This window comes from Schistocerca piceifrons, chromosome 4 (genome assembly GCF_021461385.2).
Source record: "Schistocerca piceifrons isolate TAMUIC-IGC-003096 chromosome 4, iqSchPice1.1, whole genome shotgun sequence".
NCBI classification, from domain to species: Eukaryota; Metazoa; Arthropoda; class Insecta; order Orthoptera; family Acrididae; genus Schistocerca; species Schistocerca piceifrons.
The window spans coordinates 360,007,107-360,022,803 of record NC_060141.1 but is presented as its reverse complement, the minus strand read 5'-3'; the positions used below and the strand labels follow the sequence as shown (position 1 = coordinate 360,022,803).

The 15,697-nt window shown below is 39.3% G+C and overlaps 1 protein-coding gene across 4 annotated transcripts in view; it reads right to left on the bottom strand.

Moving 5' to 3' along the window:
- Positions 1-15,697, bottom strand: part of LOC124795211 (TP53-binding protein 1-like) — a 288,269-nt gene that overhangs the window by 113,418 nt on the left and 159,154 nt on the right. For all 4 annotated transcript variants that reach the window (XM_047259124.1, XM_047259126.1, XM_047259125.1 and 1 more), the window contains one exon: positions 11,335-11,435. In XM_047259124.1, the coding sequence (XP_047115080.1) occupies positions 11,335-11,435 (101 nt within the window). The remainder of the gene's footprint in view (positions 1-11,334; positions 11,436-15,697) is intronic.

Genomic DNA, 15,697 nt, shown 5'->3' with positions numbered 1-15,697 from the left:
CCAACACAGCGCTTCAGATCCGTCGGGCCAGCCACGCATACCAAACCAGCATCCTAGTAGGCAGTGTACTGTTAAGCATCAGTACAGCCTACAGTTGAGAACTTCCAATCAGGTTCATAGTAAGGACTGAATGGCTACCAAGTGTTCAGTAAACAGATTAAGATAGTTATCGATAGCTGCCAGAAGTGCTACCATATCTAATTTATAGTATAACCCCGATTTTATGTTCCCAGAATTAACGTTTTCACACCGTTTACGACATTTTTTTATAATTCCCACAATGTTAATTTGCACCCGATTTTTGTCAACATATTTATAATTTTCCTGTGTTTTACGCATTACGAAGAAATGTTTCTAGAGGTAAAAATGACCCTTGCAGGATGCTGACTGTCCAGTAGTGTTTACAAATATTACGTGGTTAAGTTTCTTGACACAAGGGCACACTACTCGACTGATCTGATCCGGTAAACATGTAAAAGGTGGAACAATTCGTGGCTTATCTCCCGCTGCTCCAAGCACTACTTGGCTGGTGGGAGTAAACAGGTACATTCGAATACATATCCAATCACAACCATTTCCAAACTTTCTCTAATGTGCAAATGCAGTTTCGTGATTGTTGTGGTCATCATGACGTATTTGTTGAAGAATATTTAGCATGTTTCAGCATTTGGCCACTTGTGGCGCTAGTTGACACCATCATTCACTCTGCGACTTGCGTTGGTCAAATATTTTTCGTTTAAACAGAGCACACGTTATGTATTTTTTTCCTGCTGAGCTAAAAGTGTTTTGAGAATTTATTCTCGTTGTCGAGTGTATTTATGTATGTATTTTTTGTGACGTTACATAAACAAACAATGTGACTGATAGTTTTGTGTGTGTGTGTGTGTGTGTGTGTGTGTGTGTGTGTGTGTGTGTGTGTGTGTGTGTGTGCGTGTGTGTGCGTGTGGTTTTCCACATAACTGAGAAGGAACAGTACGCGATAACCTCAAAAAGACGACTACAGTGCAAGGGACACAGAATAACACATATTCAAACACCACACAAAACACGTATGTACATATTTGAACTTGACAATGAGAAAAAATTTCTTGAAACACGTAGTGCTAAGCATGAAAAAATATGTAGGTAGTACAGTATTTCATTATTTAAATAATGAATGACAGCTGCAGGCTTTCAAAAACATCGATTATGACGTACGAAATTGAGTCAAATGTTCCTACTTCCCATACAGTTTTCAGTTCCAGTTACATCAGCGTTTTTTATTAGATAATAAACCTCTATTAGATAATAAACAAGTTCCTGACAATCTATTGATGTCTGTTATGTACCTATATCATACGTAAAGTGCGAAAATGCAAAGGGGTATCCTATACGTAATTTTACAGATTATAACGTTATTTCCCACATTTTACATTTTCCTGTATTTTACACCATGTTTCTGAAGTTACTTGAAAAGTGTAAAAGTGAGGTTTCACTGTATTTAATTAATGATTAATATATTATTTTTAAATTAATGATTAATATATACATGATTAAAATGATGTGTTGTTCACTCTGACCATAGTTTTCATGTGCACTGAATAAAAAATTACAAATGGTGGACAGCCATCTCAATGATAAAGTTAAGTTATGATGTGTTAACAGAAGTAACCTGTCATGAGGAGGACGACGATACGGCAGCTTTTTGTGTTCTTGTGATTTCTTCGTATCTTCTGAGACAAAGACTTGTGTAATACAATATCTTCTGGGTATCCATTACTTTCCTTTCCCTCAGGAAAGTACATACATTTCCATGTGACTTCATGGTGATCTAGAATCATGAGCTACTTGGAGTCAAACTCTTGACTCATCATCATCATCCATTATAACAAGCTAATTTCCCCGCTGCAGTATGATCTTGACAGGAGTTTGAGTCTCGGTCCGGCACACAGTTTTAATCTGTCAAGAAGTTTCAAAAGGGAAATCGCATGACTGCTTAGTGACACAATTTTCCTATTCTGGTGCAATTTCACATACACATTGGATACCGTCCACATCCTAGCAGCAACCTGATTATAGTATACCTATTCTCTTTTTAAAAATATGTTTCTCACTAAGCCACAACCAATAGTTCCTATATTTAGATTCTGTCGATCACTTCTGCTTTATAGAGAGTGGTCAAAAACAGTCCGAAAAGCTTGTAACGGTGTTGCAAGAAATGTTGTGTTGAGAAGTAATTGTTAAAAAAAAATCAATACCCTGCACCATTTTCAAGTTAATTAACACTGAAGTTAGCCAATCACATCATTGCACCCACTGCACGCTCAGATTCAAGCAGCCCATTTCAGACTATGTCATCAAATGTGTTCTCTGTCTGGATTCCTAAAACCAAAAAAGAGAGTGATACAAAAACTGGACATGGGTCGGTAGTAAGGCTCTTACGCAAGACAAAGGTTGAGCAGTACATGTACAAGCTTCATTCAAACAAAACCTGGTCAGTGCGTCTACCTTTGCCTTACACGTAAAAGGTGGCACCATGTAACTGCGGGTATGGTGGTGCCATCTATTGGTAGAGAGACTGATGCGTGCGTACCATTTGATGTTGCGTAGCAACAGTGTGGTTTCACGCCAAAGAGGAGATGACCACACAAGTTATCGACCAATACCGAACATACAGGCGAGTAAGCAGGAATAACGAGGAGTGATTTGATTTTTGGCAGTGGAGGGAGTTAGGCCGTCAAATGTATCAACGGGTGAAGGCTGTGTACGATGAGTACAGTCTCAGTCATTCAAGTGTTGTGGAATGGCGCAAACGATTCCTTGAGGGACGCGAGTCACTGGAAGATGATGCTCGTCCTGGTCAGGCTCATCAGTTGTGGAAGTGAATGCTTTAGTCTTGGATAACGGCAGAATCACTGTAGACGAGATCCATTGGTTACTGGGTATTAGCATGGCCACACACCATAATCCATGAACACTTGAACTTTTGAAAAATCTGTGCACAGTGGGTTCCCCACCAACTGACTGCCGAACAGCGCAATACTCGAATGGCGCTTTCTTTGAGTCATCTGCTACATTATCATGAGGAGGAATACAGCTTTCTCTTGTGTATTGTCACAGGTGAAACATGGTGTCACCATCTTGAACTGGAAAGCAAGCATCAGAGCAAGCAGTGGAAATATGCAACTTCACCGCCTCCAAAGAAATCAAAGGCCATGCACACCGGTTCTGGTAAGGTCATGATGTCCTCCTTTTTTTACCATAAGGGCCCATTGCTTGTCGAGTTCCTGGAACAGGGTACCACCATCAATGCCCAGTGTTATCAAGCCACTTTACAGAATCTTAGATGAACCACCAAGTCGAAACGCCAAGGCAAGTTGTCCAATAGTGTCATCCTCCTGCATGATAATGTCCGCCCACACATGGCCAATGCCATGAAGACAACATTGCAGAAGTTTCAGTGGGAAAGTGCTGGAACATCCATCGTGTGACTTTCTTAGCTTGGACCTCTAAAACAAGCTATTCGCGGACATCGATTCGCAACGCACGATGAAGTGTGTGACTGAGTCCAGGCCTGGATCCGTCAGCAGCCTACTAGCTTCTTCAAGGATGGAACTGACCAGCTAGTGTCACAATGGGATAAATGTGCCAACAGTTTTGGCCACTATTTTTGAGTATGTGTACTGTGTATAACTGCATTTTTGAGTTAACAAAATCATTAGTGTTACTTTACACTAGTGACTGGGTTTAATTTGAATGCTCCTTCAATGCTAGTTAACTCAGAAATGGCACAATATATCAATTTTTTTCTTAACAATTATTTCTCAGCATAACCTACCCTGCAACACACAACACTCTTACAAGCTTTTCAGACTGTTTCTGAGCACCTCCGATATTAATCAACCTTTTACCCGTGGCTTTGCCCACATACGCATTCGACACACATACTGAATACACCTTACCTCCCCCTGCCCCCTCTGTGTGCACCTCTTCCTCCCTCTGTCTGCCATTTCAACCTCACACCTCCATCCCCCCCCCCCCCCCCCCCCCCCTCAACGGCTCTGTCCATCCCTGCCTTTATCCATCTCAACCTGTTCCCGCCATGCTCATCAGTACATGTAGCCCCTGCAATACAGTTCAATAAAGCAGACCAATACTACTCCCACAACACACCTGTGGGGCCCAGAAAACCTCTTCTTGCTCCTGCAGAGAATGGTTGATTTGACAGGCAGTTCCCACACAACGTGCCCCTTAAATTATCTGACAGAATGCCCGCACTGACACACCCAAGTGTCACTCATCACTGCCGCACTTCTGCATCTTGTCCCAGCTCAGCTCTTCTGCTGTTCTTACGCACTCTTCTGCCGTCACCAGCAACCATCAACTCTTATTTAATGTCACATGTTTTCTATTTATGAAGTTAACATCTCTGAGAGCAACCTGACCTGCTGCGAAAACTAGCAAATTCTACCAATGGTGAATTAATCGCTTGTTTAGAACAGTCATAATACAAAGGGCAACTCTCGCTGGAAGAAGCAAGTCCCTACACCACAGAGTTGCCCTGCCTAATCTCTGTACTGAAGGAAACTATAGCCCCCAAGGGTACACAGACCCTGATGTGTAACTGTGTATGATTAACCCAATATTGGTTGTGCTTACATATGTGCAAACTGCTTATACACAGGATGACTCACCTAAAACTTGCACTGCAAATACTGTGTAAGTGGAAAGTGCTATTGACGTGTGGTTTTCACAGAATAGATTGGTAGTCAGGGGCTCGTACCGTTAGCCAATTAACATACTGTAAAAATACTTCAAAAGTGTATTTTTATGTGAACATACACTTTTTAAATGGAACAATATCTATTGATATTTACAGACTAGTACGGTAAATTAGAATGTCAGTGATGTTTGTTGCAGGATTCTAGTGGGAATCGTTTATGAGATACCGAATTTCGAAAAGTTCCCACACTAACACTTATACAATACCTGTGGTAGCACACGCTAAAGAACAACACAAGTGCATACACTAGTTATGTGGATTCTGACCAAAAACCACAACTGATCATCACAAGTTGTGTTCAAAATGACCATTGGCAGTGGAAATACACACTTCCAGTCTGGCATGGAACGACCGCTGCACACATGCAAGCATTTCAGTGGAGATGTCCAAGCAACCTGCAGTAATGCATTGTTGCACATCATCAGAGGTATTTCGTTAAAGTCAGTACTGTCATTAGTGCCATTATCAAGTGTAATGTTATACAGTGCCTAAGATGGCATACTGTCACATTTAAAATAAATATTAAATAAGTTTTTAAAATAAATGTAACACTGCAAATAAAAAACAGTATAATGGCGGTACTGACTTTAAAGAAATATATTATGACTGTGGCTCCACATTATGAAAAAATTATCATCAGAGGTAATTGGTATGTCTTTGTAGATAGCATCTTTCAGTTTTCCTCACAGATAAAAGTCTACAGGAAAGGGCCCGCCACGGTACAGATCCTCTATGTCCAATCCAATGATTTGGAAACAATTTATGAAGACGTGCTGTAGTACTTCATGTACTATGGGCTGATCATCCATCATGTTGACACCATAGATTCATCCTAGTCTGCAGAGGAACTTCATTTAGCATCTGTGGAAGATGGTGCATTAGAAAGCTGAAATACTTATAAGGAAGCTGAAATACTTAAGCACGTTCAGTGTTTCATCTATGAAAAATGGGCCTATGAGCTGATGAAGCACTATCCCACGCCACACATTTGCACTCCATGGAGTCTTACGTTTCACCTGACGAAGCAATGTGGATTGTCAACAGACGAATAGAGCATGTGTCAATGGTTTACCAGACCATGATACGTAAATGTGGCTTCATCACTAAGTAAGATACATGATGCATCTGGAGTATCCCTTCTTAATACCCATGTGCAGAAGCTAACACAATTCTCCTACTCAGTTCCATGCAGTTCTCGATAGAGAGAGATATGATAGGTATATAAACAATGTCAATGAAGAATGCACAGGACACTTGCCTGACTCATGCCACTTCCTTATATGATTGTGTGAGATCTAATGTTCAGTTTAACTGCAACAGCAGCAACAACTTTAATTTCCCCTTCTTCTGTCTTCACTTATTCCCTTCAGTTAAGTTGTCTAGTTGTTACTCTACCACTTTTACATAACAGGTTGAAAAGGTTGATAAATAACTGCCACGATTGGTGACATCTATTGGAATACCTTCCTGCATACACCAAATAAGAACAAATTGCATTCTTCCTACACTCTCCATATACCATCAGCTTGTCAGCTTTTCCTGCATTGGTAAATCCCATGGTCCACTCCCGATCTATTGCTTGGATTGTTGCACATTAATTGACTATCAAGTCACCGTGTACTCAAGGAACACACAAGAACACTATAAGCAAATGTAAAAATACTCTACCTAGCAACTATACAGTTTGAGTGGCACAAACATGATATTTTTTAAACAACTCACATTCAAATCCTGCACAAACACCACTGACATTTTAATTTGTTGTACTTTCAGTTTGTTTATCTCACTAGGCATTGTTCCATTTAAAAATTGTTTTTGCATAAAAACACACTTTCTATGTATTATTACAATCTGTTCATTGGCTAACAATACAAGCCCCTGAATACCAATCCACCCTGTGAAAACAGCACATTAATGGCAATTTCCATTTCTGCAATATTTGCGATGCAAGATTTAAGTGATTCACTCTATATATTATATATGTTACTGGAACAAATGTAAAAGATTTGTAAAATGTGGCACCAAATTTCAATTTTTCCAAGTATGTCAGCAGTTGTATTTGAAAAATATATTTTCATTGAATAGTTTATTTTGGGACCTTACTCTCTAACATATGTTTATCTCTGTTAAGGACCAGACTGTGCTGCATTACCTTCATGAACAAGCGCCATTTCACTTGTGTATCAATTTGAGAAATAGGTATGCTTAAAACAACATACACGGTAAGGAAGAACTCCAAGCTAGCATTATCTGATCTACTTATCCCCATCCTCCCACAGTAATGGGAGTTATGATTTTTTCTGTATGTTATGTTTACCTTCTGTGTCCTTGACTGCACACAATGCATATACACAGGTACCTAGATATGTTCTACTAATTTCATATTTATATTAACTTTAGTCTAGCTGACGACTTTTATTTCTCCATAAATGTGCTTCCTACAATGTCCCATTGCTGAAGAGATCAGTTCTACGTAATTCTTATTCAGGATTGGTGCTTGTGAATATGAGTAACTAGAGGAGTTTATCGTCGCTATTATGAAATCGGCAGTAGAAAATGTCTCCCCTTTTATCAGTTAAGTTCTAAAGATAAGATTGATCATTTTGCTACACTTTCCTAGACATAAAAGATAGATATCAGTCTAATGCTCACTTGTTTTCATAATCTAATTTGAAGTAGTTAATTTAGTACCTAATAAAGTACTGTAAGTATATAGCTATTTAGACACTTTAGCATTTGACAATGTAATGAATTAAGTAAATTTAGTTTGAATTAAGTAAATTTAGTTTATGCCAATTTCTCACATTGCCCAAGAAGATATATAAAGCACGTAAGTTTAATTTTGTTATTGCTATTCTTAAAGCAACAATATGTTGTCACTTCATCCTCAAAGCAAACCAGAGCAAACCACTGCAATTAATCTTAATTTATAACTACACAGTATCAACTAAAAATTTTAAGTTATAATGTTCCATAGCTCCCACTCACCTGTGGGATGAGAATGTAGACCTTCCTAGTTACTGTGCTCACACTAGTCACACGAGCTTCAGCTCAGCTTCATGTGCCTACCAGCCAGTACCAGCTTGGCGGTTACTCTGTCCTGTCTATTGCCTCTTTCGCGCATCGTGCCACAGCCATCGCTTATCAGAAGGTCGATCACATAAACGTTACTGCTATTGTTACGTTTGTGGTCTTCGAAAATTGCATAATGTAATGTAATCTCTTTAAATGTTTCTTCTTCTTTAATAATCCCTCCCTTAGTTATAAACCTCCAGTCATAGCAAAATCACCATGTCACATGAATCTTTGTGAAGAGCGAAGAACGCACAGCATGTAATTATTATTAAGTATTGTAACAGCCTCAGTATTTTCGATCTTTCTTCTGAGGCTGTGGGAGGGAGGCTAGGGCCCACGCACCATACCACCAGTGCTGATGCTGCAGTGTCAATCCTGATGTTGCAGGGTTCTGAAATGACCAATGAGCTTTCACCAATCCGACAGGGCGAGTTTTACCTCTAGTTGGCCTGGGAGGCAACTCGCTCTCTCCGCTACTGGCCTTGGTAATAGTCAAATTGACCTTGGAGAGACTTAAGTTTTCTGCAATGCCTTCCCATATATAGGACCTCTACATCACTTCTTTCCAATAAATCACTTCTGCATCATTTATACCTTCATCTTATTAGCCTCAAATACACAGCCCATCCTGTCGTCTGCACCCCTAGCTTAGCCATTCCGTACAGAGGTTATCCACATGAATACTAAAAGGGATCTAAAAATTTCAGATATGTGATAAATCATACAAATCTAAGGGCTATCAATTCAACGAAATATCTAGTAATAACAATAACAAACAACTTAAATTGGAACGATCATGTAGATAGTATTGCGGAGAAGAGGAACCAAAGACTGTATTTTATTCGTAGAACACTTCCAAGATGCAACAAATCCACTAAAGGGACTGCTACCGTATTACTGTGCGGTAGGGGATCCTGACCAGACCGGATTGATGGACAGCACTGAAGAAGTTCAAAAAAGGATGGCTTGTTTTGTATTATCATAAAACAGGGTAGAGAGCATCATGGAAATGATATACAAATTGGAGTGGCAACCATTAAAACGAAGCTGTTTTTTGTTGCAGTGAGATCTTTCACAAAATTTCAATCTACAACTTTTTTCTTCAAATGTGTAAATATCTTGTTGATGCCCACTTACAAAAGGAACATCAAAATAAAATAGGAGAAATCATCGTAATAAAATAGAACAAATTTAAAAGTTTGGTTTTCCAATGCACTGTTTGAGAATGGAACAGTAGAAAATAGTGTGAAAGTGGTTCAATTAACCTTTTGCCAGGCACTTAAGAGTGAATTGCAAGAATAGTCATGTCGATGTACAGGGTGATTCAAAAAGAAAACCTCAACTTTAAAAATGTGTATTTAATGAAAGAGACATAATATAACCTTGTGTCATACATCATTACAAAGAGTATTTAAAAAGGTTTTTTTTTTCACTCAAAAACAAGTTCAGAGATGTTCAATATGGCCCCTTCCAGACACACGAGCAATATCAACCCGATTCTCCAACTCGTTCCACACTCTCTGTAGCATATCAGGTGTAACAGTTTGGATCGCTGCTGTTATTTCTCGTTTCAAATCATCAATGGTGGCTGGGAGAGGTGGCCGAAACACCATATCCTTAACATACCCCCATAAGAAAAAATCGCAGGGGGTAAGATCAGGGCTTCTTGGAGGCCAGTGATGAAGTGCTCTGTCATGGGCTGCCTGGCGGCTGATCCATCGCCTCGGGTAGTTGACGTTCAGGTAGTTACGGACAGATAAGTGCCAATGTGGTGGCGCTCCATCCTGCTGAAATATGAATTGTTGTGCTTCTTGAACGAGCCGAGGGAACAGCCAATTCTCTAACATCTCCAGATACTGTAGTCCAGTTACAGTAGCACCTTCGAAGAAAAAGGGACCAAAAACTTTATTGGCTGAAATGGCACAGAAAACGTTCACCTTAGGCGAGTCACGTTCATACTGAGTTGTTTCCCGCGGATTCTCAGTGCCCCATATACAGACATTGTGACGGTTGACTTTCCCGTTAGTGTGGAAAGTTGCTTCATCACTAAACACAATCTTTGAAACGAAAGATTCATCTGTTTCCATTTGAGAAAGGATAAAATCACAGAAATCGATTCTTTTAATCTTATCAGCTGCAGACAGTGCTTGAACCAATTTCAGACGATAAGGTTTCATAACTAACCTTTTTCGTAGGACTCTCCATACAGTTGATTGTGGAATTTGCAGCTCTCTGCTAGCTCTGCGAGTCGATTTTCCTGGGCTGCGAACAAATGCTTGCTGGATGCGTGCTACATTTTCATCACTCGTTCTCGGCCGTCCAGAACTTTTCCCTCTGCACAAACACCCATTCTCCGTAAACTGTTTACACCAACGTTTAATACACCACCTATCAGGAGGTTTAACACCATACTTCGTTCGAAATGCACGCTGAACAACTGTCGTCGATTCACTTCTGCCGTACTCAATAACACAAAAAGCTTTCTGTTGAGCGGCCGCCATCTTAGCATCAACTGACGCTGACGCCTACTCAACAGCGCCTCAAGCGAACAAATGTACAACTAAATGAAACTTTATAGCTCCCTTAATTCGCCGACAGATAGTGCTTAGCTCTGCCTTTTGTCGTTGCAGAGTTTTAAATTCCTAAAGTTGTGGTATTCTTTTTGAATCACCCTGTAGACTACCAGATCCTGAATACTTGCCTTCTTAGCACTAAGCAATTATCACGTGTTTGGGTTCATCAACCAGTCATTCTAGTGAATCTTTTTCAAATAGATTTTTGGCGTCAGTAAAACAATAACACTTGTAGTGATGCAATGGAGAAGACTAACTGAACTGTAAGTATTCCAAGACTAAAATAATTTCTGACTACAACTCACAATTTTGGGGAAAAACACATGAAGATCATAGATTGAGACAGCTGTTGATAACATCAACCAGCTTTTCTTAAATTTGAGACCAGTGTCTAAGAAATAAGCTAATTCAGTTGCTGCATAAAAAACATTTTCTGAGAAACAACATTTCATATTGAAAGGATATTATACAGTAATTTTTAACAAAGAAAATAAGGATAGGATTGTTTCAGGTGGACACTGCATTCTTACACTAAGTTCATTAGTCTAAAACCCTGTGACTTTTCAGTTATAAAGGGCACTGTCACACACTGCTGACAACCCTCAAACCGAACACTAAACCGCAACAACGAATTCTGCATGAAACCACAAAGGAATCAAGTTATCAGAATATTTATGAGTATTTGTGGAAAGAAACACTGTACTGGCTGCAAATGCGTTTTTTAATAAAAATGTTATGTTTAACATTTAAGAGTACAACTTCAACTTTTTCTTTTATTGATGAAAAGAACTCAGCAACATTCAACAATTGTTTAATGCACTTGATTTAGGCAAGCACTAAAAATTCCTAGTGATTAATTCACAGCAGGAAACTAGTTATAAAATCCAAAAATTAAATTTAGGAGAACACATTTACCATGCATACCTTGTAACACTTCCTGGAGAAGTATTTTTAGAATCAAGCATTGGTGTGCCTGAAGAGGTTTCTGTTGTTGTCGAATGAGTCATTCCCTCAGCAACATCACACTGAAACACAACAAGAGCACACTTCTAAATAAAAAATGATGTTGCATCAGTAACAGTACATGCATCCCAAAACAAGCACCAATACTTCACGTCCTTGGCCATGAACATTGTTTCTCCTAGAGATAAGTAACCGTTTTACCTGCTAATTAATGCTCATACATTATGTATTTCCTACTGACTCATAAACATTTTATGATGATGATAAAATATCTATAACTGTAAATACACAGCAGCAGTAACAGACAATTACCTATCTCACAACTGAAGCGCTAAGAATAACAGTCATAATTGAGGAAAATGTTGTCAGTTATCAGTTTCCTATTTTTCTACTTTTTGCTCCTGTCTCGTTTGCTTGCCTTTCATATCCTTCATTCCAAACTTGTACACTCTATAAATCATCAATATCCCTCATGTCATCTTTTACTGGTCCACTTCTTTTTATTCATAATACTAACTCAGGCAAAGGTAGGAATGATCATATCAGGGTGGCAATAAGAACTGTGCTGTCATCTGAGGCACTGGTCTTGGGATAAGAAGTTTAATCCTGTCATGCAGTAAATCAGGCTGACGACAAGAACAACTGAATAGAAACAATCAACTCACTCGGTTGTAGTTTTATGTATTGGTTGAATTATTCAATCATTTCTTTTGAGTGAAACGAGTCTATGGGAGCAACCAAATGAAAACGGTCAACAGCACCTGGTGCATTCAGTGCTGAGCAGAAACATTCAATTGTTTTGTCACAGTTAAATCATTACAGGATGGCTACTCAAACTTGAAAAAATCCCTGTCAATTCCAGGTACTGGCTGGAAGATGGTGTCATAAGAAGCTCCTGGTAAATTAACAGTGAGCAGGAGGAGGATACCACAACAACGATTTTCATTTCCTCCTAGCTGAGACATGCTGGACACAAGTAGTAGTTTAAGTGTAGTTTTTAAACATTGATAATTAAAAAGGAATAATACTCATATAATTAACACACTTTGAAATATTAAGCATTTTAAAGTTTGTTATTTATAAAACTAAGTAAAATTAAACAACTGAAACACTAGGTAGGAATATCAACAATTACGGTAGACGGCTACTTACCATAAAGATTACACGTTAAGTTGCCGACAGGCACAATTAAAAGACACTTACACGTTAGCTTCTCACCACAGCCTTCATCAGAAAAAGAAAGATAAACACACACACATTCATTCACAAGCAAGCTCACCTAACACACACATAACCGTCATCTCCAAGAGTTCGGACCAGAATCTTTTCCTTACACTGCCAATAAAATTAAATATCAGTGCCAAGCTAAAACACAGAATTCCCTGAGATTTTATGAAATTACCTGAAACTTCCCTGATTTTTCCTGGTAAAATGTAATTTGTTGGGAATTCCAGGTTTTCCATAAGAATCACCACCCTGCATTACTGTTGACTGCACTGTGTTATAGCACGTCATGACTGTTATTGCCATTCTGATGTTTTGTTTTAAATGAGTACCATTAGGTAGCTTTTAGTTAAGTTTTCTTAACAGTGAAATTTATGTAAAGCTGAAACACTCAGTGGTGTGGGAATGGAAGAAATTATACTAGTGGATAAAAAGCAATCCTCAAGATAAATTCAATGTTATATACTGAATCTGCAAGAATGATTCATACCATGAAAATAAATTAATTACAGAAATTCAAAGAAAATTAATATATTATAATAAAAATTTCTCACTAAAACACTTCCGATAAATGACAGCATATGATTAAAAACCAAGTGATTAGGTCATCAAATGATTTAAAAAATTGTTTCTTATATGCTTTATGTTTATGTCACCTCAGCTTTTAATGAAATAGAATTGTTGGTGATGGGTGCCATCCAGTGGGAAAAGATTTCAATAAATTTAAATAAAAGTAATTGTTTATTTATTTAAACTTAAATTTATTATTTAGTACCAGGTATTAATCTTTTAAAACTAACCAAAAAATCATATTCATGCCTTTAGAGCAAAAAATGCACATTTAAGGAAATAAATAGAAATATTTTGAAAACATATCATTTTTTAGAAAATATACTTATTATTCACCTCTCCTAAAATATGTTATTTGTCACTAAAATGTTGGCAACCCTAGTTTTTGATCATGTATAACCGAAAAGGCTAAAAGATATTTAAATGAAATCACTCAAACCCAAAGACTGAGTGAAAACAGTTATACGAGGGTTGTAACTTAAATAGTGGCAACTATTTATTCACAACCAATACAAAAGAGTTACATGTTTGCACCTGTTACTGTCCTTCAAAGTAGTCAGCCATTTTGTGTAGAACTCATTGCCAATGATGTGGAAGGTGTAGTATATCGTTAGCAGAGCCTGTTCTGTTGATGGTGTGAATGGAACGGTCTACTGCCTGTCGAATCTCTGGAACACTTCTGAAGCGAATGCCACAAAGTGGTTCCTTCATCTTCGAAATCAAATCAAAGTCACAAGGACGTAAGTCCGGGGAGTATGGTGGATCATACAGTACTTTCCAGTCCCATCAAATGAACAGAGCAGCCACAGCTTGTACTGTATGCGACCGCACATTTTTGTGCAAAATGATGGGTGGGTTGTGCAGAAAGTGTCGCCGCTTCTTTCACAAAGCTGGTCGCAGGTGATGCCCCAAAAACAAACAGTAATACTGTGCATTCACGGTCTGCCATGGAGGAAAGTAATGCGTTAGGGTAACACCATCACAGTCGTACGTAAAAATCACCATAACTTTCACCATACTGGGGCTCTGATGCACTTTCGACTTTCGTGGCAACCCATAATGATGCCATTTGTTGGACTGGTGTTTCAGTTTTGGCTTCGTGCCATTCGCTTCAGAACTGTTCCAGGGATTTGACAGGCAATAGACTGCTCCATTCGCACCATCAACAGAACAGGCTCTGCTAATGGTATACCACGCAATCCACATTGCTGACAACAGGTTCTACAGAACCCTGGTGACTACTTTGAAGGACAGTAACAGGTGCAAACACGTAACTCTTTTGTATCAGTTGTGAATAAATAGTTGCCACTATTTAAAGTTCCAACCCTTGTATAACAGCAACAGCTGTCATAAGCTTGTGTCAAGTCAGCTGTCATTTTAAGTGAAACCAGTCAAACGTGGTGAGTGAGCAAAAACTATCATACAGCTGACATGACCGCTGAGACTAGTTTCATTTGACTACAAAATAACCGACTGAATGAAAAAAAATATCAGTTGGCCAGTTGATTGTCCTATCACTAAAATGAGGTGCCAAGGTCATAATTACTGTGCAATAGAGCATGCTTTCCAACAGGGAAGTGTATGACCGGAGCAGCACACCAGCAGGTATACTGTGAGAAGCATCTGTGATGGGTTACTGACATGATCTACACTGGACAGCAGTGAGAGGACAAGAATTATAGCAGAAAAGGAGAGAAGTAAAAAGACTGTGTGTGATGGAGGAATGAGGGATGTGTAGTTTTGGAATGGGAACAGAGAAGGGGCTGGATGGGAGAGGACAATGACTAATGAAGTTTGAGGCCAGGAGGGTTACAGGAACAAGGATATATTGTAGGGTAAGTACCCACATGCGCAATTCAGAAAAGCTGGTGTTTGTGGGAAGGATTCATATGGCACAGGCTGTGAAGCAGTCATTGAAATGAAGGATGTCATGTTTGGCAGCATGCTCAGCAACAGGGTGGTTCACTTGTTTCTTGGCCACAGTTTGTCAGTGGCCATTCATGCGGGCAGACAGCTTGTTGATTGTCATGCCCACATAGAATGCAGCACGGTGGTTGCAGCTTAGCTTGTAGATCATATGACTGGTGTCACAGTTAGCCCCACCTTTGATGGGATAGGTGACGTTAGTGACCAGACTGGAGTAGGTGGTGGTGGGACTGCACACAGCTGCCCTACCCTCTCTCCACCTCGTCCCTCCGCGCTCCCCATCAGCACATCACTGTCCGCCACGCCTACCTTACTAGCCCTCCCCCTCCCCGCTCCAGCCTCCTCCTTTACCACCAGCCAGTCGCCACTAACATCATACACTGGTCTGCTGCTCGCAGTGTAGCCTCAATTGCCTGAGACTGCAGTCGTGTGTGTGTGTGTGTGTGTGTGTGAGTTGCATACGTGTGTGTTTGGCATCTAATTCTGAAGGAGGTCTTACTGGCCAAAAGCTATTATTTGTGACAGTCTTTTAGTTGTGCCTATCTGCGACTTAGCGTCTCCGCTATATGGTGAGTAACAACTTTCCTTTTCCACAATAGCGTTA